Source organism: Polypterus senegalus, chromosome 6, assembly GCF_016835505.1.
Source record: "Polypterus senegalus isolate Bchr_013 chromosome 6, ASM1683550v1, whole genome shotgun sequence".
In the NCBI taxonomy this organism is placed as follows: domain Eukaryota; kingdom Metazoa; phylum Chordata; class Cladistia; order Polypteriformes; family Polypteridae; genus Polypterus; species Polypterus senegalus.
Genome location: NC_053159.1, coordinates 49,665,309 through 49,688,993, shown reverse-complemented (window position 1 = coordinate 49,688,993; position 23,685 = coordinate 49,665,309). Strand labels below are relative to the sequence as shown.

General features: G+C 39.2%; 1 protein-coding gene across 2 annotated transcripts in view; it reads right to left on the bottom strand.

The window, feature by feature from the left end:
* The window catches only part of nphp4 (nephronophthisis 4), a 720,990-nt gene that overhangs the window by 111,145 nt on the left and 586,160 nt on the right, over nt 1-23,685 (bottom strand). For both annotated transcript variants that reach the window (XM_039755993.1, XM_039755992.1), the window contains exon 16: nt 11,567-11,754. In XM_039755993.1, coding sequence (XP_039611927.1) covers nt 11,567-11,754 — 188 coding nt within the window. The remainder of the gene's footprint in view (nt 1-11,566; nt 11,755-23,685) is intronic.

The window sequence follows — 23,685 nt, the reverse complement described above, 5'->3', positions numbered from 1 at the left end:
AGTTTCTGGGGTAGGCCTGTAGTGCAATAAACCAGATTGTGTCAAAATGTACAAAATCTGTGTTTAGAATGCATATTATGGCTTTCTATGCACATTTCCAAAATGATGTAATTTTGCTTAATCACGTTAATGTGACTGGGGTCTCAGGTGTCATCTGCTGCTAACAAGGTTGTAAATACATTGAGAGAACAGAAAAAAGCTTGTGTGTTTTGAATCTCCAATGCAGCACAACAGACCATGCTGAAAGTAAATGCGAAATGTGTAATTGCCAAAATGATGCAGAGGAATGTAATTTTATGTGCTTTAACAAAGGCTGAGGCCACATTACTTATACTAGCTATTGCTCCATATATTAAGTTCTTCCTATCAAATGCACATTAGTAATTTTTACTTTTTTCTTCTGAAAAATTTCAACTGAAACCAATGTTGTAAACATGCTATTTGACTTAAAAGATTACTATAACCCAGAGGATGCCTATGTACTTTTGAGATTAACCTAAATATATGTTCATAACAAGTTCAAACCACATAAACAAATCATTAAAAGCAAATTTGATTTTATTGTTTCGCTATAAGAAGGTGTGTAGCAAAGTTTTTTGACCATTTTACTTCTGGTGTAGCAATTATTTAAAACAAACACTATATAGCAGCTAAGGTCAGAAATTGGATTCTTTTTACACGTTTCTTATTAAAAGAAACTTATTTGGTAATATTAAAGAAGCATGACTGAGTGAGACTTCATAAGAAATCTATCATATTTTAATGTGTAGAGGAAACTCACCCCATTCCAGCATACTTTATGGAATGCTATACAGTATGTAAAACACATTCCACATCTAAATATACTGTTTCAATACAATAGCTTGACCTGAACAGTTTGAGCTTTTCCACTGGCTTCAGAAAACTAGTTTAACATCAGAGTATGCCCTTCAGATGTATAACTAATGTAAAAAAGATAAAATATAACATTTATTGCAAAAACAGAACTGCAATAAAAAAAAAACAAAATTACTGTATAATGCTTCCTTCCACCATCATCATCCCAGTCTGTTAGAACATAAAGAATAGGGGGAATATTTTCTTAGATACAATAAAATACAAATTAAATATATTGTAGGTACAGTTTTGGTTCTTATTCTCTTGTATTGGTGTGCTATGTATCAATAAGGTATTATCCACTGATTAGGGATGTTGTCTGAATATAGGCAAATATGCTTAATCTGGGTCTATGTACATGTACTGTATGTTGACATTAACATATTTTTTAATAAATTATTTGTAAAATTTTTATATACAAACAGAGTTTGTTTAACGTTGTTACATAGTAATTAATTACAGTGATCCCTCGCTATGCCGCACTTCGACTATCGCGGCTTCACTCCATCGCGGATTTTAAACGTAAGCATATCTAAATATATATCACAGATTTTTCGCTGGTTCATGGATTTCTGCGGACAATGGGTCTTTTAATTTATGGTACATGCTTCCTCACTTTGTTTGCCCAGTTGATTTCATACAAGGGACGCTATTGGCGGATGGCTTAGAAGCTACCCAATCAGAGCATGTATTACATATTAAATAAAACTCCTCAATGATATACGATATGCTTCCCGCGCGGTGCTTGATTGTTTGCTTTTCTCTGTCTCTCTCACTCTCTCTGCCTGACAGAGGGGGTGTGAGCAGAGGGGCTGTTTACACAGAGGCTGTTTGCTTAGAGGATACGGAGGCTCCTCTGCAAAATGCCGCTTTATCGCAGTGCTTTTTTTTTCTCCAGCTTTGGAGTTTTTTTTTTTTGTTTTTTCTGTCCACCCTGGCCATCGGACCTTACTTATTCTATGTTAATTAATGTTGACTTATGTTTATTTTTTATTGTGTCTTCTATTTTTCTATTCATTTTGTAAAGCACTTTGAGCTACATTTTTTGTATGAAAATGTGCTATATAAATAAATGTTGATTGATTGATTGATTGCTTCGGCATACTTAAAAGCCCAGAAGCACGTATTGATTTTTTGATTGTTTGCTTTTCTCTCGCTATCTCTCTCTATGACATGTATTCTTTGAAGAGGAAGATGTTTGCATTCTTTTAATTGTGAGAAAGAACTGTCATCTCTGTCTTGTCATAGAGCACAGTTTAAACTTTTGACTAAAGGGTGTTATTTCATGTCTAGAGGGCTCTAACAATGTTAACAGTGTGGGAGAGTTTATAAGGGTTTAAAATGTATAAAAATAACCATACAAACATATGTTTTCTACTTCGCGGATTTTCATCTATCGAGGAGGGATTACTGTATTGGGAAAACTATAGAATCTATATAAATATAATTCTATATAAATCTATAGAATCACTCAAGGACACCTCACTGTTGGCACAGAGCCGGATATTTAAAGAACAGCTTAAGAGCATCTGTAAAATCTAGCACAGTGCTGTTATTTCTACTGTGGGGAGGAAAGTCTCATTTTGAATTAACTAGTGTCTGGGATTTGTGTAATAGCTTGTGGGGAATGAAGGCCGCAAAATGATGGTTGCATTATTTCCTAGTTCTTGTTATTTTGGAGCATGTTATCACAGGGTTCACTGCATGTGTGTTTTATTATTGAATGCAATGTGTATACAGGCTGCTGATTTAGATACCCTACAAATATATACACAAACCAAATACCAATATTTCAAAAACATACTTTCTGCCTGTACACTGGTACAATACTGTGAGTGCTGTGCAGAGTGGAGGCAGAACCTCTGTGTTTTTCCCAGATGGGGTTCATCAGGGGTGTGTTCTTGCTCCTACTCTGTTCAATGCTTGCATGGACTGGGTGTTGGGCAAGGTCATGGGATTCAGCAGCTGTGGGGCATCTGTTGGCGAAGAAAGATTCACTGATCTTGACTTTGCTGACGATGCTGTGATCTTTGCGGAGTCAATGGAAACTCTGATTGGGGCACTTGAGAGACTGAGCGTGGAGTCTGAGTGTCTGGGCTTAAAAGTGTCCTGGATAAAAACCAAGATCCAGGCCTTTAATGACCTCTTGGGCACAGCCATCAGCAGTGTGTCTGTCTGCAGCGAGAGTATCAACCTTGTGGAGATGTTTACTTACCTCGGCAGTGACCTTCATGTCTCTGGTGACTCTTCCTATGAAGTGAGTAGACAGCCTGGGAGAGCAAGGGGGTCATGAGATCACTGGAAAGGGGTGTGTGGCGTTCCCGATATCTACATAAAAGGAGGAAGGTCTAAATCTTTAGAGTCCTGGTGTCTCCTGTCTTGCTATATGGTTGTGAGACATGGACGCCATTTAGTGACCTGAGACAAAGACTGCATTCCTTTGGTACTGAGTCTCTTTGGAGAATCCTTGGGTACTGCTGGTTTGACTTTGTGTTTCAAATGGTCACAGAGTCCAGAATGAGGCACATTACCTGCATTGCGAGGAAGTGCCAATTATAGCACTATGGCCATAGGGCGCGATTCCTCGAGGGTGATCCGGCTCGCAGTATCAACATTGTTGAGTACCCGAGTGACTGGACCTGGCCAAGGGGATGCCCACGTAACACCTGGCTGTGGCAGATAGATGTTAATTTCTGGAAGGTGGGACTGGACCGTGTGTTTGCCTGGGGAGTTGCTAACCAGGATCCCAAGCTGTTTGTTTGTGTGGTGGCTGCGGCCATGCACTGTACCAGTGCATGCTCTCCAACCTGACCTGACACATTTGTTTGATTTTGAAATCAACTCTGGCAGAGGTTGGAGGAGGGGGATGAGGAAGCCTGATATCTTGTCAGGCTCAACTATGAACTAAGGTCCATCTCTGTATGCAGTGGAATGAAGATACTTGGATAATGGAAGTTAATAGAAATATAGCATCTATAAGAATGAAGGAACACATTTTCTTAATTTTCAATGAAATTAATTGCTTCGATGTGTTCACTGATATCACAGTAAAAATTCCTTGTCCTCAGTTTATCAGTGATACCAAATACCACCACAACAAATATTACAATAAGATACTTGAAATCCTACTAGGTCTATATTTCTAGGAAAACCAAGCTTTTCTGGATTATCTGTTGAATTACAGTTTATCACTGCATAACAACTTCTTACACACCATTAAGTGTTTTTCAAAAAACAAGACACAACTTCAGAACCTGCTGGCTTCCAATCCTGATTTAAACATCCGCATAACAATTGAGTCATTTAAGATTTATTTAAGACCTGCACATTACTCTGGAAAAAAAAACAAACTTCAAGGCCTACTCATCTTTCCAGTTAACCTAAGCATTTACTTACAGAAACAATATTTTTTATAACATTACTGAACTGAGAGCAAATCTCCATGTAAGGACACATTTTGTACACTTTTTTCCACTTACAGTATGTATAAACAGTAAAATACAGTATAAAAAGTATTCAACACCTTGGAAGTATTCCCATTTTATTGTTATATAACATTGAATCTCAGTGGATTTAATTTGCCTTTTTTAAACTTTTTTGACTTTGATCAACAGAAAAAAGAGTCTATAATAATAAAAGTGAAAATAAATCTCTGCAAAATGAGTGAAATGAATTACAACTATAAAAAACAAAATAATTAATCTATCAAGTATTCACCACTTTCAAGTCAGTATTTAGTACATGCACATTTGGCAGTCATGACAGCCTCAAGTTTGTGTGTACAGGTCTCTATCAGCTTTGAACATCTGTTCACTACAATTTTTTGTCAGGATGCATGAGGATCTTTAGTAAACGGCCTTTTTTAAGTCCAGCCACAAATTCTCAATTGGACTGAGATCAGGTCTTGGCCAATTCAAGCAAATAATGATGTTTCTAAGCAATTTCCTGTGAAGCTTTGGATTTATACTTGGTGTAGTTGTCTTCTGAAAGAACAAATCATCTTCCCCAGGCACAAGTTTCTTGCTGTTTTCCTCCTCTATTTCGCTATATTATTCAGAGAAGCATACTCACACCATGATGCTGCCACCACCATGCATGACAATAGGGATGGTACATTTTAGATAATGTGTAGGTTTTGGCTTACACCAAACATTGTGTTTAATCTGATGGCCAAGAATTTCTGTTTTGGTCTCATTAGATTGAAGAATCCTGTTCGAGCTGACTTCAGAGTCTCCCTTGTGTCTTCTGGCAAACTATAGCTGAGATGTCATATGCATTTTTTCTCTCTTTGCCATTTTTCCATAAAGTGTGTCTGGTGAAACATCTGGGCACCAGCTGTCCACACAACTTCTCCAATCTCAATCACTAAAGTAATTATAGGTTTCTCGGTGGCCTCCCTCGATAGATAAATAGGAAGTGACGTCAGGTGGAGGACCTGGAGCTCATCCGGGTCATGATAAAAGGGGCCGCCTCCCTCCAGTAGACGAGCCGGAGTTGGGAGGAAGGAGACAAAGCTTGTGAGGAGGGGAGAGGAGGTCAAGAGAGAAAGAAGAGGAGAAAGAAGAGAGTTGGTGGATGAAGGCATTGTGTTGCTGTGAAGAAAAATAAAGAAGTGTGTTTTGGACATTCTGGCATCTGTCTGTCTATGTCCGGGGGTATGCTTTCCACAATAAATAGATAGATACTTTATTCATCCCCTCTGGGAAATTCAGGCATAGCTTAAACACATCAGTAAAAATTGTTAAAAACTATTACAAAGCAGTGCTCTCCCCAGAAATGTATTCCAACTGGGCTGCATGAAAATATAGCCGGGTGGGGCAGGACGGGGAAATTTGGTGGTGGGGAAAATTAAATGTGCACTATTTTTATTAGTTACTTATTATTAATTATCTTCCAATGCTCAATATGACTTCCTTTTTTAAGGTTTGACACTTGTGCCAGAATATCCATCCATTATCCAACCCGCTATATCCTAACTACAGGGTCACGGGGGTCTGCTGGAGCCAAGCCCAGCCAACACATGGCGCAAAGCAGGAAACAAACCCCGGGCAGGGCGCCAGCCCACCACAGTGCCAGAATATTTTTAATAAATTTAAGAAGTATCCAATTCAGGATCCTGCAACCCTAACAAAAATTTTAAATAACAATTGTTATGACATAAAACAAGAGGCACAAGTATTGTTGCAGTCGGGAAGAAAAGTGAAAACAATGAAAAAAAGTATGGGAAACCGAAAGAAGAAAAATTTAAAAATATTCTTCAAAGCCAACTTGCATATGCAGCAGGTGTCTTCAGTTAAATATTTATTCTACTTTTCTTCCTAGAGGCACAGTTGTCTGCAGCTTTCCCATAATCAAAGTCCCCAGGATCTGGGCCCTCCAAGGAGATCACTCATCATACACTGTCGTAGTGACTGTACTGCAAAGTCATGAGACAGCCATCTAGTTTCACTGGCCATTTTCAGCTTAATCTGGGGAATGTTCAGAATATTTTGAATTTCCGTTAAACCAGCCATCCTAACTGAAGAATTTTGGAAGAAATAGAACAGCTGTCTTAAGATGTCATTCAGCTTTGTTAAATAAGGTACAGCAGCTGCTGTTTGGGCACTTGCAATGGTCAATCGGTGGTTTACACAGTGGCAGTTGACCAAGAGACCAGTGTTTTATCTTCAAGGAGTTTTGCCACACCTTTCTGTTTCCCAATCATAACAGCAGCTCCATCTGACGCTAGTCCAACCAGATCAGCAGCTTTCAAGCCTAGAGTCCATAGTCTCACTCAGTGTGTTGCTTATATAGTGTCCGCTTTGCCATCAATCATATTGCGGGCTGATACAAAACTAATTCTGACTTCTTTAGTGACCTGGCAAACATATTTAATTGAAATAATTAACTATTTTACAACTGAGATATCTGTAGTTTCATCACACAGAACACTGAAAAAAATTTCTGCGTGTATATTTTTCAGTAAGTTACATTTTATTTCTAATGCTAAGACATCCAGCAGCTCTTGCATTATTCTTTCAGAGGTGTAATGTGCATTTTTACCAACATTGAGATGTTGTAAAAAGGAACAAGCCATTTCTTTACAGTGTTCCAAAAGCTTTTCAAACAACGTTGTATGTGGCAACTCATTTTTTGCCAACCAATGCATGGATGTTAAAGCTCCCACAAAGGCATCTCTCTGTAAGTTATTTAACACAGATACAGATCTTTCCATTTGACTGCTTCAATATTGCTGTAGTACACGCTTTCCTATAAGGTCAGCAAAAGACTCAATGTGCGTTTTACTTTTTTCATGGCCCAGCAAGCTTTCTTTTCAAATTCTTGTGCATGGCACGTTTACCCATGGTAACTCCCTCCTTGGGTGGTGTTTGTTTGAATATTTCATGCACAATGAGCACCACATACCATTTTCTTTGACCATTAGCCAATTAAAATCTTTAAACCATTGTTTGATTATGCCGGATAAGCGGTGCTTAGATTTATCAATTGGCAAAGTGTGTGCTGAAGAGATTTCCCCTGATGGACCAGCCTCTGCAATGTCTTTGTCTGAAATTGCCACATCAGGAGTTGACACCGCACCTTCATCAGTTTATGGCATCTCTTTTCTGAAATAACTGAGCAGTATTGTTTTCTGAACAATTTTTTTGCTCATGTTGGTAAAACGTTTGGAAAAAATTAAAAGTACCTTTGAATAACTCACACTTGCACTACGGCAGGTACGCATTCTCAACATTTCCACTTTATTCTGGCCATTTATCTCTAGATTAAAATCGACATGTTGACTTTATTCTCGTAGTTTGTCATTAAAGTAGAACATTGTAAACTAAACTTCATCTTAAAATGAATATTTAATTTACTAGATTTTCTCAAACCCCGTCATAAGTGATGTAGCACATTAAATGCTTTATGTTAAGTGTTCCCCGATTTCATGATATTCCTGCTCCCTGAACATTTACAATGCTACGATAAATACTTGATATCATTCTGATGATGAAATGCATTAAAACATGTTTAATCATGTGGTGGCACGGTGGTGTGGAGACTGCACTGCTGCCTCGCAGCAAAGGGAGTCCTGGGTGTTCCCAGCCTTGAGTTTGCATGTTTTTCTGGTGGGTTTACTCAGTGTGCTTCAATTTCCTTTCAAAGTCATGTAGGATGTAGGGTTTTGTGATGCTAAATTGACCCTGCTAGTGTGTATGTATTGCTTGCATTCACCCTGCGATGAGCTGGCGCCCCGTTCAGGATCCTGCCTCACACACAATGCTTGTTGAGATGGGCGCAACCCTGAATGGATGGCATAATTAAAAATTTTCTGAACAGTCTGAACCTTATCTTAAAAGTTTTTAAGAATTGTAGACTTAAAAGATCATGCTAAATTGTGTAAAAATGTTCAGTAGATGGAAGAGTCTAAAAGGCAGCTTTCTGGACATAAAAAGGCATATTTCACAAACATTTAAAGGATAGGCTTGGTATTTTTCAAGTCAAATGTATTCTTTCACAATCATGGTATACATTAATTTGCTATGAAGGTATTGTGGCAAAAACACAGCCTCGCTGACTTTTAAAATGGTTAAGTCTCACAAAAATATACAGGGGGCCCTCGGGTTATGACACAGTTCCGTTCCTACAATAGTGATGTAACCCGAATTTTGGTGTAAGTCGAAAAACACCCTAGCCTAAGTCACTTACCAATCCTAACACATTTGCAAAATCATAATCTAGAACATAAAAATACAACTAAGCCACAGAAAAAGGAAAAGGACATAAATATATTCTACTGTACACTGTACTGTAGTAACAGAAAAAAATGACAAAACATGAGTGTAAAAAAAAATTCCTTACCTTTACAATGTCTAATTTCACTTCCATCGTGATGGCTTTCCTCTTTTTCAAAGCACTACCATCTGAAGACTCTGATTTTCGTTTAGGAGCCATGATAAGGGCCACAAAGTCGGCAAACAAAGCCACACAAACGGAATACTTCCTCTTCCTCTGAGTTTGCCAACTCCCTCACTCATACGCTGCGATACTGCGTATTCTTCCGCTGCACGCAACCAAATTAGTTCACCCATGTAGTCTGTAAGTATTAAGCTAACGGTGTAAGCCAAAACACTCATGCCTCAATTTTATGGGAGTAAGCATTGTAAACTCGAGACGTTGTATGTCAAAACGTTTTAACCCGAGGACTCCCTGTATACACATTTTTCCGAAAAATAATATCAATATAATGTTTTGCAATAAACTTATAATCTCAAGACATTGATAAATACTTGAGAAAAAATCAGGCAGACAATGTACTTCTTTAAGGCTACTTTTTCATGCTTGCACTGATGCCCCATGTACCCATTTGAAACAGCATGGTATTGTTTAAAATTCACAAAAAAATATTTAACTTAAGGCAGAATTTCCTGTGGCACAATAATGTACAACATAATTGTGAAAATACCAAACTTATACTTTAACCATGTTTACCCTAAAATAAAAAAGGAAAACTTAACCCTTACTGTCACCAATATTGGTGAGAATGAGATAGTCTAGCACTGCTATTATATGCAATGCCCAAGATGACTCATCATGGTTTAATAGTATTATACATTGAGAGAAATATGTATTTAAAGACTTGTTAATAGTATATTGTGCTAAATAGCAATTTACCCATTCATTCTTAAACCATATTCAGGTGAAAATAGATTCTCCAGCACCACACCACAGTTTAATCAGGAATGAATTTAAAGCAAGATTTTTCCCTATCAATTGAAATCACAGCATGACAGAAATATTATGGTAAAACTATAGTAGGCTGTGCATGAGACAGTCAGAGCTGAAGCAGATGAATAAAAAGAATAGGAAAAAAAATCTTCGAAGTAAATGTAACTGATAAATTATTAAGATTTGGTCACTGTTACAGCTGTTAAAAATCTGCTAACTTAACTGAAGGGTTTATATATTTTACCCACATGAAATATTAGTATCCAATACACACATATCATTCATCTAAAACAGCTTTTTATTCAGTTAACATTTAAAACCATCATTAAATGACGGAGTTCAAATAACATATTTTCCTTAAGATTCTATGTTTAAAGGGCAAACAATCAAAGGTTTTTCAACTGTCATTTTTAATCATGTTCTGATTTAACCTAACACTGGGCATATCATCCCTAGTGAAGGATTAGTGTCATATTGCATCACAACTGAGACTCTGTTTATTTACACTGATTTAATGTTGGTTAGAACCTGGGTAATGTAGTAGTTGCATATTTTCTATTACTTTACCTGCTCAAAGATGGAAACATAGCTGAGTAGGAATAGATTTCTCTTTACAACAGCAACAGTATCTAGCCCCTTTTGAGGAACTAGGGTAACCAAGACAGATGACATATATAACCCCTGCACCTGGGTCTTCTCCTTTTGGATCGTGCACAGTATACCTTCTGGTTGATGAACCCAAAAAATCTTCAGCTATTTCAGAATTCTCTTGAATTGTTCTGCCCCTCACCCAGCAAATCTGTATAATAACTTCTCTTTTGCAGCTTGGACCCATTACTTAATTAAGAGCCTGACCACAGGTAAGAATGGGGATTTAAACTGACCAGTAAATCAAACTGTCAGAAGACTTACCTCATGCTTTACAACAATCGATTGGCTAATCATATAACTACTACTGTACCTGTTCATGATCATGACACTGACATATTTATACACTTACAGCTAGGTCAATTACTGTCCACTCAGTTGCAAAAATGCAAGAAATTATTTTAAAGAAGAGGATAATGACCTTATAACTGAATGTTCTGCCTCCCATCTCATCGGTGTCATAATTGGCTACAAATCATTTAAGTACACATCAGAATTCACAACCAGACAGAGTCAGTATCATTCAGCAAAAACACAGTTTTTAAGGTCCTTTAAATGGAATTAATTTGTGCCTTGATATTTTGTCCATGAAACTCATAGAAAAGTACAGAGGAAATCCACCATTTCTTAAATTCTAGGCCTAATTGAACAGATTTTACTTACTGACAAACAAAACTATTTATCTACAAAACAAGAATTCCAAAAGCATACAACATAAGGATACGTTTTTAATTGCTCATAACAGGCATCAGATGGAGAGAACCGGCAAAAACAATAGGCAAGTTTTGAAGGTCTTGAATAAAAAGTAAATTAATATCTCATGGCAAAATATTGTAAGGAGGAAATGATGCTGTGCCATGATATTAAAGACAATGGTGGTGCATTTTTAAGTTGTATAGTAGGAAAGTCTAAAGATATATCAATTTTCTTTAGGCCTTACAATCATAAACCAACGTTTAAGTGGAAGTGAAAGAAAACTAAAACATCACTCATACCAAAACTAAAAATATTCAAAGTAACTAGTTTTTAATCAAATCAGCTACCAGAATAACTCTGTCCAGAAAATTCTCAGACAACAAATTTAACTAAGCATCTCATCATTAATTTGCTTATTGATTTTCACAATCCTTTAATATGTTTTGCAACAAAATTTTTCTATGCCACAACAGGCAGAAATGAAAAAGTTAAAATAGGATGCTAAACCTGACAACCTTTTCTGTGGACTATCAGAGAAATTCCAAATGCTCTATGCAGAAAACCTCTGAACTGAACCAGGACTCCATATGTCATCTACACCATCTACTAAGTTTCTCACTCTGACTTTGCACCTTACCTGTGCAAATTGTTCCATCTTTGTTAACTTGAAGGAGGACACAGGGTGGGTGGTCCCGAGTGCTACAGCCTGATCCATCCGGGTTCACAAGGAGAAGCCTCTGTGTGGTTACTGCAGGGAATCGATAAAACTGGAAGGTAAAATAAATGCTTTTGGGCCAGTCCATCTGTTGTCCTTCCTGTGCAAGCCTATAGGAGAAGTAGAGAACAGCTTCAGCAAAAAAAAAAAATAAATATATAAAAAAATACTTAATAGAAAAAAAAATACAAATAACAAATGTGTGTCACCAGCTTTACTTTTTTGCTCTTACTAAACTGAACAAATAACAATTGACTGAAAAAATAGAAGTTGTTTGACTGCAACATGTAATATTTGTATTTAAAGCAGTTACAATAAAACTCAAGCATTAGGAACAATTAATGATTTAAAAAGTTTTGATTAATAATATGTAATTGAAATGGATGGCAAAAATATCAAATACTGTATAATAAAGCATGACCAGACTTAACTTAAACAACTTGAGGTTGTTTAACTGAGTACAAAACAGTGAATAAAGTGTGCGTAAGAATGTTGAAAGCATTGGCAATAGGATTTTTGTTTTACAACTGGGTACAGGTACACCTAGCACGCAACTAATTTTAAAAGAAAAACAAAGAACAAAAGAAAACAATGAAAAAGATGCTTTCATATACTGTAAGTTGTACCCATGAAGGCAGGAAGTCTCAAGTTCTGTGTATATGACAAAGCATATCCATAATTATTCATTCAATAAACAAGACTGAAAAGTCAATTATATAACCAAGGCCGTTAGGCTTGAACTACGTTTTGCTCATTAGACAGCTAATATTTAAAAGTAAATTTATAGACTTGTTTAAAAGGATTAATGCTTAGCCAGACAGCAATCCTCTCAAGCAATCGAAAGAAAGTAACATTTTATTCTCATTGAAATTCCTCACTGGAAAAGAAAACTACTATTTGAAGTAACGATAACGAAAACTATGGTCACCACCTTTACCACAAAACCCACAACAGATGAGAGAAAACCGATTCACCTAAACTAAAATCAACAGTGCAGCAGTAAATGGACACAAATAACAGTCACCATAAGAAAAGACAAAGCTAGATGCCCTAAACATAAAATCCACACAAGTCAGTTTATGAAATAGCTCCCTTAACAGCATAATCCATGGTAGTCAAAGAGATGAGAAATGAATCGGGTTATCCTACCTTTGCCTCTACAGTGTCAGTGAATGCCTTGCAGTAAATATGTTAGCTTTGTTATTGAATGATGCTGAACCTGGACCCTATCAAACATTCCTTTCCTATTTGTTCCACATCATTCTGGAGTCTGCAGAAGCCACTGCTCAGTCTCTGGTGAGGAAACACAATCTTAGCTTGTTTTTTTTTTGTTTTGGCTCTCAGGGAACATGAAAAATGCATTGGCTTAATCGTAAGGTTGAATTCATCAAGAAAGATACAGCATAAAATAGTTCTGAACAGATACAACAGTAAACTAAAAGGAGACCCAGACATGGTTTAAATTAACAGTAAACATTAAAAAGCACAGAAAAATCGCAAAAAACGTTTACTGTGAACGCAATCAATGAGAGTCGTTTGAATCAGAATGGGGAAGGTGCTACAGAATGCTTCAAAACTAAATCAGCAATATCAAAAAGCTGCATATTTCAGAATAAGCCTGATTACCTCCGAAGGACGTCTCTGTTTTAATTATAGAAAACAACAGGAAACAAAGGAAATGACTGGTAATTAGCTTTTTTCACTGCTGCCACAACTAATTACTCATAATTCCTGCCTATTATTATCAGATATAAACACAGCCCTGATCTGGAGTTTAATAAAAACAAGAGAACCATGAGAGACAGAATTTCATTTCAACATCTCGCCTCAGCTTTGTTGCTTCATAATTTATTTAATTTTCTCTCTCTCTCTGGCCCACTTCCTTTTTTGTCAGCTCTACAATGGCCATTCAGGCATATTATTAGTCAGCTGTGGCTCACTTCAGCTGCCCGCAGGTTGTCTCTTCGCCAATCTGATCATCCGATTAAATAACAGGTCAGATCAAGGCAGGAATTTCTCACTTTAAAATGCTTTAGCTCATTCTGGCGACTGCTGATTCTCTCTCTCCACTCTCCCTCGACTTGTTCCGCATTATAATTATCATAAATGAACTGCAAGGCTCTTTAGCCTGAGCTAGTGGCTACATTAAATCCTATTAAAATCATCTGTACAAAGTAACTTGACAGCACATGGCCGCTCCAAGCATAAGCACACACGGCAACCAACTGGAAATTCCAGCTCACTATATTGCACATGGCTTATCTAGATACCACGCAATCTATCACCTACATAGGAATTTAGAAGCCATGTACACAATGGATTTCACCTTACAACGTACAGTAATGTGGGTCTAAAGGCCTCCCACCACTTGCATTACAAAAGCAGTTTATATAATTGTCTTGCTTTCCTTCTTATATAAGATATTCTGCCATTGAGCTAACCTCTTCACATCAGGAAAAACTGCAGGAATTGCCACTTTATTTGAAATAATTTCTTCAAGTTTAAAAATAAATTGCACATTTTCAGTGTTAATACAGAACATAGAAACTGCTAAGCCTGCTTGGCAGAAATGACTGAACACCTTAATGTGCGTTCCATCTGTCAGGGACAAAAGACAAGAAAATAGCTGGACAAAGATAATTTGAAAATGGACACAACCAACCCCATTTTTCTACTCACATTTTCCATAATTTATTATATAACACAAGCAGCCTATTTACCAAAATGAAAGAAATAACAGCTGGCTACATTGTATAGATTACCTAGGGGCTCTTAAGAGTTGTGCATTCTACACTGTGTGGTCAAGTACACTATTCTGTTATCCTACCCTGCTATATATATACTACATATATCACTCTGTAGCCTGAGGATGAGCACTTTTGACTTCCACAGGCATGCTTTGCTATAAGAAGCAAAGAGCTGTCAAACATGAAGATAAAAGTGGCAATGTAAAAAAGAAGAGCAAGTTCAAATACTTGCTTGATAATGGTCTAATGATGTAGCCCATGAGAAGTTGTTGTTTCCAGAGGGCTAAATGATAAAGTAAGAGTTTCTGCAGGGTTTCTTCTCTTTTCTTACACGTTTTTTTTTCCTTGACTGAAAAGAAACATCTCTTAAACCATCAAAACACGGACATTGCTACTGCATTAACACAAACCAATAACAAATTCTAAGCTCTTGGCTGTATCTTTTTAGCTTTCAAGATATGCAATTTATCGAAGAGCTACTACAGTGAAAAATTATAATTAGAAGCAAACTATGTGTTGCATGTGAAAAAGAATATAAAAAAGAGAGTATAATTTTTTTTTTATGCATAGAGGCAGGACCTCTGTGTTTTTCCCAGTTGATTCTGGGGTTCGTCAGGGGTGTGTTCTTGCTCTTACTCTGTTCAATGCTTGTATGGACTGGGTATTGGGCAAGGTCGTGGGGTCCAACAGCTGTGGGGCATCTGTTGGTGAAGAAAGATTCATTGATCTTGACTTTGCTGACAATGCTGTGATCTTCGCAGAGTCAATGGAGGCTCTGATTGGGACGCTCGAGAGACTGAGCGAGGAGTCTGAGTGTCTGGGTTGCGAGTGTCCTGGATAAAAACCAAGATCCAGGCCTTTAATGACCTCTTGGGCACAGCCATCAGCAGTGTGTCTGTCTGCGGAGAGAGTGCCAACCTTGTCGAGAGGTTTACTTACCTTGGCAGTGACATTCATGTCTTTGGTGACTCTTTCTATGAAGTCAGTAAACAGACTGGGAGAGCATGGGGAGATCATGAGGTCGCTAAAAAGGGGTGTGTGGCGCTCCCGATATCTATACAAAAGGACGAAGGTCCAAATCTTTAGAGTCCTGTTGCTTCCTGTCTTGCTATATGGTTGCGAGACATGGAGGCTATCCAGTGACCTGAGACAAAGACTGGGCTCCTTTGGTACTGTGGCTCCCTGGAAAATCCTTGGGTACCGTTGGTTTGACTTTGTGTTGAATGAGTGGTTGCTCATGGAGTCCCGAATGAGGAGCATTACCTGCATTGTGAGGGAGCGTCAGTAACGGCACTACGGCCATGTGGCGCATTTCCCCGAGGGTTATTCCGGCTCGCAAGATCATCATTGTTGAGGACCCAAGTGGGTGGACCAGGCCAAGGGGTCACCCATATAACACCTGGCTGCGACAGATAGAGGGTCATTTCCGGAGGGTGGGACTAGACCGTGTGTCTGCCTGGGGGGTTGCCTGGGGATCCCGAGTTGTTTTGTCGTGTAGTGGGTGCGGCAACGCACTTTACCAGTACATGCTCCTCAACTTGACTTGACCTGACTTGTTATACATAGTGGAATGTAGTCAAAATACAAGGAAACTTGTTATCTCCAAGGAGGTAGGCACAACGATAATTATAAGCTACTCAGATGTGAATTCTACATTTACCTGTAACATTTGAAAAATATAAAATAAATTAGAAAATAACTGATTATTTTTAGGTGTCATTGTCATGCACATATATTGAATTATACTGGCATCAAAATATATATATATATACTTTCATCAGCTATGTTGTTCACTTCATCAAGGTCCTTTGTACTACACCTTTAGATATAGGCAAAATGCAACTAAATTATAAAAAGAAAGTCAGTGAGAGATCTGTTGTACTCATCGAAAAATATGCAGATTTTTTGTTCTATTTATTGGCAAAGCAGGATCACCGTTAGTAGTCATCCTGTGTACTATATCAAAAAGTGAGTTTCAAAAAAAGCCATTTTTCTGCTATTTGTTCATGCTACATTACAAACATCAGCAAGGATTTCTTATTTTTACATAAATGAGCATTTCTCCGTGAGGATAGCATGACAGCGTTCTGTTTGCAAACTCCAAATGTCCGATCAAACAGGCTCAAATAGTATGCTTCAAAGCTACAGGAAAAAGAATCCCACTGTACAAAGATCAGAGATTGGCTACTAGCAATGAGCTTGACAGTTGGAAAAAAGTTTGTGACTATATGTTTTAAATTGAAGTATGAAAAAGCTGTCTTTAAATAAATGTTTCATCACCAGAATGTCTAAGTGGACGTTCAAAGCAAAGCTGACAGGAACATATATGGATTATATATAATTACTTTGGTATTTTTAAAATCTAGATATGCTAGACACACAAAAATAAGAGGCAACTCCTTTTAGTGAAAAATCTAGAAATCAGCTAAAGCTCACAAAGGGCAATGAGCAAATGTCATACCAATGCTTAGTTGTAGAATTAAAGCACAAAGACAATGAGGTGAAACACTAATCACAAGGTTTTGATTAAACATGCTGTGCTGTAAGACACACTTTGTGAATGGTGGAGAACTTGAATGCTTTAATTTGGAACAGCACTGGCTTCTACATGTGTAAATGTGAAAATGGCAGCAACTAAAGTGAAGTTTCTGATTAAATGTTCAGAATTTCTCCACATTTCATAGTTGGAAGTTGGTGTACAAAAATATTCAACATGCACATTTTTCACTTCTTAACTCCATATTGCATTCATTAGTTCTTTGTCATTAGGAGCTTCCATTTTAACTTCTTCCAACTTAACCTTTCAAGTTTTACTGAATAAAGTATGTTCATGCCCTTCTCACACTTAAGGGTGTTCAATTTACTTGTTACCCATACACAAGAAACCAAAACATCAATTGTGCCTGGTTACGAAGAATGGACAAAGCTAAAGATTTAATCAGATTTTTACATAGAAAAGTAGTGAATGTCAGATACAACAGCTTGACTGCATCACAGTTTACAGGATAAGTGCATTTTTATGTATGTCAGTGTCACAAGTGTGTTAGTAATGGGACACACTCAATACAATATGTAGCTAATGACAGTACTGTGATGAATAACATGCCAATAAAGACTAAGGCCTATAGAGGATGACATGACCTGTGCTGAATAAAAAATGAATGCAAAAGACAACTTCCAGTGCTAAAGGATACCTGAACGATAGTGTCAATCAGTTTAACCTTCTTATGGAAGCTGTGTACCAATCACAAAAGGGCTTTTTCAAGAAGTTCATTCTCCATATCACTTGTGTAAAAGTCAGGACAGTGAATTGAGCCTATGAAACCACTTATTCCATTACAGTGCTACTGGGTGATTAAGTCCATTCTAGCAACATTTGGTAAAAGCCATAAACCAGTCCAAGAAGAAATACCAGTCAAAAGCAAGGCAAACATCCACCATTCACTAATAACAAACTAGTACAGTTCAGAGTTACCAATGAATGCAAAGAACTTATCTTTGGGATGTGGGAGAGTTTCAAAGTATTTGAAGAAAGCCCTTGTGGACACAATGAGGTTGCATTGAACCTGGGTCTCTGGAGCTGTTAGGCAGAAGTGCTATCTACTACGCCGCCATACTTTCCCAGTTTTATACTGTTCTCTTCAAAGGAGTATTATTGAGAATGCTAAACAGACCAACCTACATAATACAAAATTATTAGTCTATTAAGCCAAACTCCCAAAAAGAAGTGAGTAAAAAACAAACCATGGCACAAATGCTATGAATTAAAAGACAACTCCTGGTTAATAAAACGATACATAACCTTTTCAAACCTGCTTAGAGTCATGGGCTATAGTTGGTGAAGAACTGCTTTCCTGGTTCCTTGATTTTTGTATAACTTTCTTTTTTTTAAAGTATGCATTAATACCAACTTTACTTATTAATATCAAAATTTAAACTAATTTATTGTGACTCCTCTTAATTTCCTTTTTATGTAAACCCTGACTGTTTTTTCCATAATACCACAAAAAATAAAAACATTCAGGTTCTCAGACTAAATGTTTGCTCTCATCTACTTAGCAATAAGCAAAGCTGTTGGTGAGGAAAAAATATGCACTAGAGACTTCTAAAGGAAGACATACTGCAAGCACTAAACCAGCTCCAAAGGTTCTACAGCATGTTTGTTTTACACAAGATCTCCAACTAAACTCCAATACGCAGTAATATTTTTTCCTTTTGAATAAACAATTGAATAGGGGTCACCAACCTTTTTGAAACTGAGAGCTACTTCAAGGGTAGTGAGTAATACGAAGGGCTATCTGTTTGATACAAACTTCCTGAATAACTGTATTGGACAATAGATGAGCAGTGCCTGGTTGTCTCCACACATACTGCTTAGAATTAAGGCCAAAAAGTTCTATCTTGGAGTTTGCTAAAAGATACCTGAAGGACTCTGAGATGGTGAGAAATAAGATTCTCTGGTCTGATGAGACCAAGATAGAACTTTTTGCCCTTAATTCTAAGCGGTATGTGTGGAGACAACCAGGCACTGCTCATCACTTGTCCAATACAGTCCCCACAGTGAAGCATGGCGGTGGCAGCATCATGCTGTAGGTGTGTTTTTCAGCTGCAGGGACAGGACGACTGGTTGCAATTGAGGGAAAGATGAAAGCAGCCAAGTACAGGGATATCCTGGACAAAAACCTTCTCCAGAGTGCTAAGGACCTCAGACTGGGCCGAAGGTTTACCTTCCAACAAGACAATGACCCTAAGCACACAGCTAAAATAACGAAGGAGTGGCTTCACAACAACTCTGTGACTGTTCTTGAATGGCCCAGCCAGAGCCCTGACTTAAACCCAATTGAGCATCTCTGGAGAGACCTAAAAATGGCTGTCCATCAACGTTTACCATCCAACCTGACAGAACTGGAGAGGATCTGCAAGGAGGAATGGCAGAGGATCCCCAAATCCAGGTGTGAAAAACTTGTTGCATCTTTCCCAAGAAGACTCATGGCTGTATTAGCTCAAAAGGGTGCTTCTACTAAATACTGAGCAAAGGGTCTGAATACTTAGGACCATGTGATATTTCAGTTTTTGATGAAGTTCATGTCAGAAAAGACTGATTCACAGAGATAGGTTGAACCAAAAAGGCAGACAACTTTCATAGCTGCTGTGCATACACCTTTGTACTTTTCTGTGTCCACAAGACACCAGACGTTTGGTGCACCCTGATAAGCTTTGAGGTGGAGATAATTTTGCAATGTTAGGATTTCAATCTCCAGCTGTCCAGCATCCAAGATGAATGTAGCTCTTAGCTGCTCAGCAACACATCATGTCCACTTGCATGAAAGGATTTGAAATGAATGATACACATGGCTCAAGTTGATCAAAGTTACAAGACTTGTTCACATGTGATGAAGACCATGGAGCGGCTGCTGCTTCACCACCTGAGGCCACAGGTCCGCCACGCCCTCAACCCTCTGCAGTTCGCATACCAGGAGAAGGTAGGAGCGGAGGATGCCATCATCTATATGCTATACTGATTCCTCTCCCACTTGGACAGAGGCAGTGGTGCTGTAAGAATTATGTTTTTGGACTTCTCTAGCGCCTTCAACACCATCCAACCTCTGCTCCTTAGGGACAAGCTGACAGAGATGGGAGTACATTCATATCTGGTAGCACGGACTGTGGACTATCTTACAGACAGACCTCAGTATGTGCGTCTTGGGAACTGCAGGTCTGACATTGTGGTCAGCAACACAGGAGCGCCGCAGGGGACTGTACTTTCTCCGGTCCTGTTCAGCCAACATACATTAGACTTCCAATACAACTCGGAGTCCTGCCACATGCAAAAGTTTGCAGACGACACTGCTATCGTGGGCTGCATCAGGAGTGGGCAGGAGGAGGAGTATAGGAAACTAATCAAGGACTTTGTTAAATGGTGCGGCTCAAACCACCTACAACTGAACATCAGCAAAACCAAGGAGCTGGTGGTGGATTTTAGGAGGCCCAGGCCCCTCATGGATCCCGTGATCATAAGAGGTGACTGTGTGCAGAGGGTGCAGACCTATAAATACCTGGAAGTGCAGCTGGATGATAAATTGCACTGGAATGCCAATACTGCTGCTCTGTGTAAGAAAGGACAGAGCTGACTATACTTCCTTAGAACGCTGGCGTCCTTCAACATGCGGTGTGTGCTGGGGAGGCAGCATAAAGAAGAGGGACACCTCACGCCCGGACAAACTGGTGAGGAAGGCTGGCTCTATTGTTAACACGGAGCTGGACAGTTTGACATCCATGGCAGAGCGACAGGCAGTGAGCAGGCTCCTGTCAATAATTGAAAACCCACTGCATCCACTGAACAGGATCATCTCCAGACAGAGGAGCAGCTTCAGCGATAGACTGCTGTCACTGTCCTGCTCCACTGACAGACTGAGGAGATCGTTCCTCCCTCACACTATGTGACTCTTCAATTCCACCCCATTGGGGGGATAAACGTTAATATTATACAAAATTATTGTCTGTCTGTTATACCTTCATTGTTATCACTCCTAAATTTAATATTGTTCTTTATCAGTATGCTGCTGCTGGAGTATGTGAATTTCCCCTTGGGATTAATAAAGTATCTGTCTGTCTGTCTGTCTGTCCATCTATTGTCAGAGGTGGCTGGGGTGGCAACCCGGCCGGGACACCCAGGAGGACCGGAGGAGGGCTTGCGCCTTCTCCAGACTATCTGGGGGCGACTGTCCTGGTTCCTTTGGGGGCTACGGGTACAGAGCTTTGAAGCTCCACCCTGTAGGGGCCCATGGTCACCGCCAGGGGTGCCCCCATGCCTTTGGAGCCCTGGACCTCAGCACTTCCACCACACCAGGAAGTGCTAGGGGGAAGAGGAGCAGGGACACCCGGAGCACTTCCGCCACACGGGGGCGTGTCGGTGGGAGATTGCCGGGAAGCACCTGGAACACATCCCGGTGTGAATAAAAGGGGCCGCCTCCCTTCATTCGAGGCGAGTGTCGGGAGTGGAGTGGACTGAGCTTGCTGGAGGAGGCAAGGAGGTGGCCTGAAGAAAGTAAGGCATTGTGTGGCCAGCACTTTGGGGACTTGTGGGGTTTGTGTGGCACTTATGGACCATGTAAACAGTGTAAATAAACGTGTGGTGGGTAAAATGAACGTATCTGCCTGTCTGTGTCCGAGCCAGCCTCCACACTATCTATCTCTTCCCTAAGTCTCTTTATGACTTGAGTACTTTTCTGCAGCTTTGTTAAAAGCTCCAGATGCAGAAGCATTGTCATTTAGCACTAACTGAACTGAGGGAAAGTGCAAAATTTCTTTCTCTGTAAATGCACAGAGAAAATGTTCATTTTGGCTTTAAATGTGTTTACAGCGTTTATCATGTCTGCAACAGTCTTACCTTTGCCTTGCAGCTCACAGTTCAGATGGTTCAGCTTCCCAGTGAGGCCCCTTAAAAATGCAAGGTCAAGTATCCACTTAGTGCTCACGAGCAGCAAGGTGTCTCCCCCTTTGGATTGCAAGAACTCTTTGATTTCACCCAAAAGTGACAAAAAATCCTGCAAATCTCATCCCCTGCTGAGCCATCAGATTTCTGTGCGTAGTAAGAGATCACCATATTCAGCTGAGTACCTTGAATATCCTGTGTTGTTTGGCTTTGGAGTGGATGCCATTTATGATCTTCACGATGGGAGTCATCACATGATCAAAGCCGGTTACTTTTGCATTGCGCAATGAAGCCTGCATGTCGGCCCGTCATGGTGGGAGCCCTGTCTGTAGTCACCGACACCAGCTTTTTCATTGGTACCTTTGTCTCCATGAAGAACCTCTTCACCCTCTTGTTGTTGTCTTCAGGGGCAGTAGTGTCAGGAGTTCTTCTTTTGTGGAGAAATCATCAAACACTATTTGGATAAACATCATGAGTTGCGATGTACTGCTGCTGTCTACAGAGTCATTGCACTGGATGCTAAACCACCTGCATGTAACCAGATCCCTGTCCAGCTGCTCTGTCAAGTTCTCTGACATAGCCAACACCCATCTAACCATCATAATTACCCTCAGCTGGACATCAGAGAGAGCGGAGATGACAGCGGGACCATTCCTCCCATCTTTGTGTTTGCAATTATCATCATTGTTTCTTTCAAGACTTCCCCATCTGAAAAGGTGTTCTTGTTCTTTATCAAAAAAATTGCAGCTCTAAATAAAGCTTCAGTTGCATTTTGTGCCTTTTTTACCGGCCTCATGAAAAAAGTCTTCTGTTTGCCCAAAGCTGCCTTTAACTCATGGGCTTTTTCTGCCCGTACTGCACTGCCAGGTGGGTAGTTAGCATGGAAGCTTTTGTAACACGTGCTGAAGTGTCTCTCCTCATTGTGCCACTTGCCGTTGCCATAGTTGCCCAGCAAATGAGACATGCGCACTTTTCTTTCACTGTCATAAGAAAAACTTTTCCTCCCAGTCATTGTGAAAATGGTAAGTTTTCTTTCGCTTTTCTGAAATGTTTTCTTTATTTTTATGGGGTAAAACACGCTTCTAGCTTCCCATCGTAGCTGCGCCTGTTTGCTTGTCTCAGCCAAGAGTGAGATGGAGGTTTGTCTTGGACACAACATTGAACTATGACCACAGACTAACCCGCCAATCTACATCAATGCAAGTGTTATTGATTCAAAAAGAACAGCAACACAATTAAATACAGTTTTTAGATGGAGCTCCATGGTGTCTAGTGTTATTTTTAGAACATGCCCTGCAGACAACTCACATGGTCCCTTGCAGGCGACCAGGTGCCCGTGGGCACCATGTTGGCTACCTCTGCCATGTTGGTGTCATATTAACCTATTAGACAGTCCGAGTTTCTTGCTTTTCTTGAGGCAAAATTAGTCTGAAATAAACATTTCTGGTCTCCTTATTTGTTATTGCCTAGTTAGTAATTGGTTTCCACCATCCCTGTTTTTCCATGACACTACATGATCAGTATCCACTATAACAGGGGTCGGCAACCTGTGGTTCTTTGACCATGTGGTTGCGGCTCTTCTCAGAATGAAAAGACACATTCACATTTTCATGTCTTAACATATTATTTGATAATACTTTCGTAAAGGCATATAATTTATTTATGGGTTAATATTATTATTTTTCATTTAGATATTTCTTTAGATGTACGTGAATTAGGTGGTCCGTTGCATGCCTCTGACACTTGACGGACCACTTGAGATTATGTCTTCAGTCAAATCATATGCTCTCCAGAGTTTTCTTCTTCAGTACCCGAGATTGGATGTATGCTTCAATGTTTATTTGGATTCCTAATTCTTT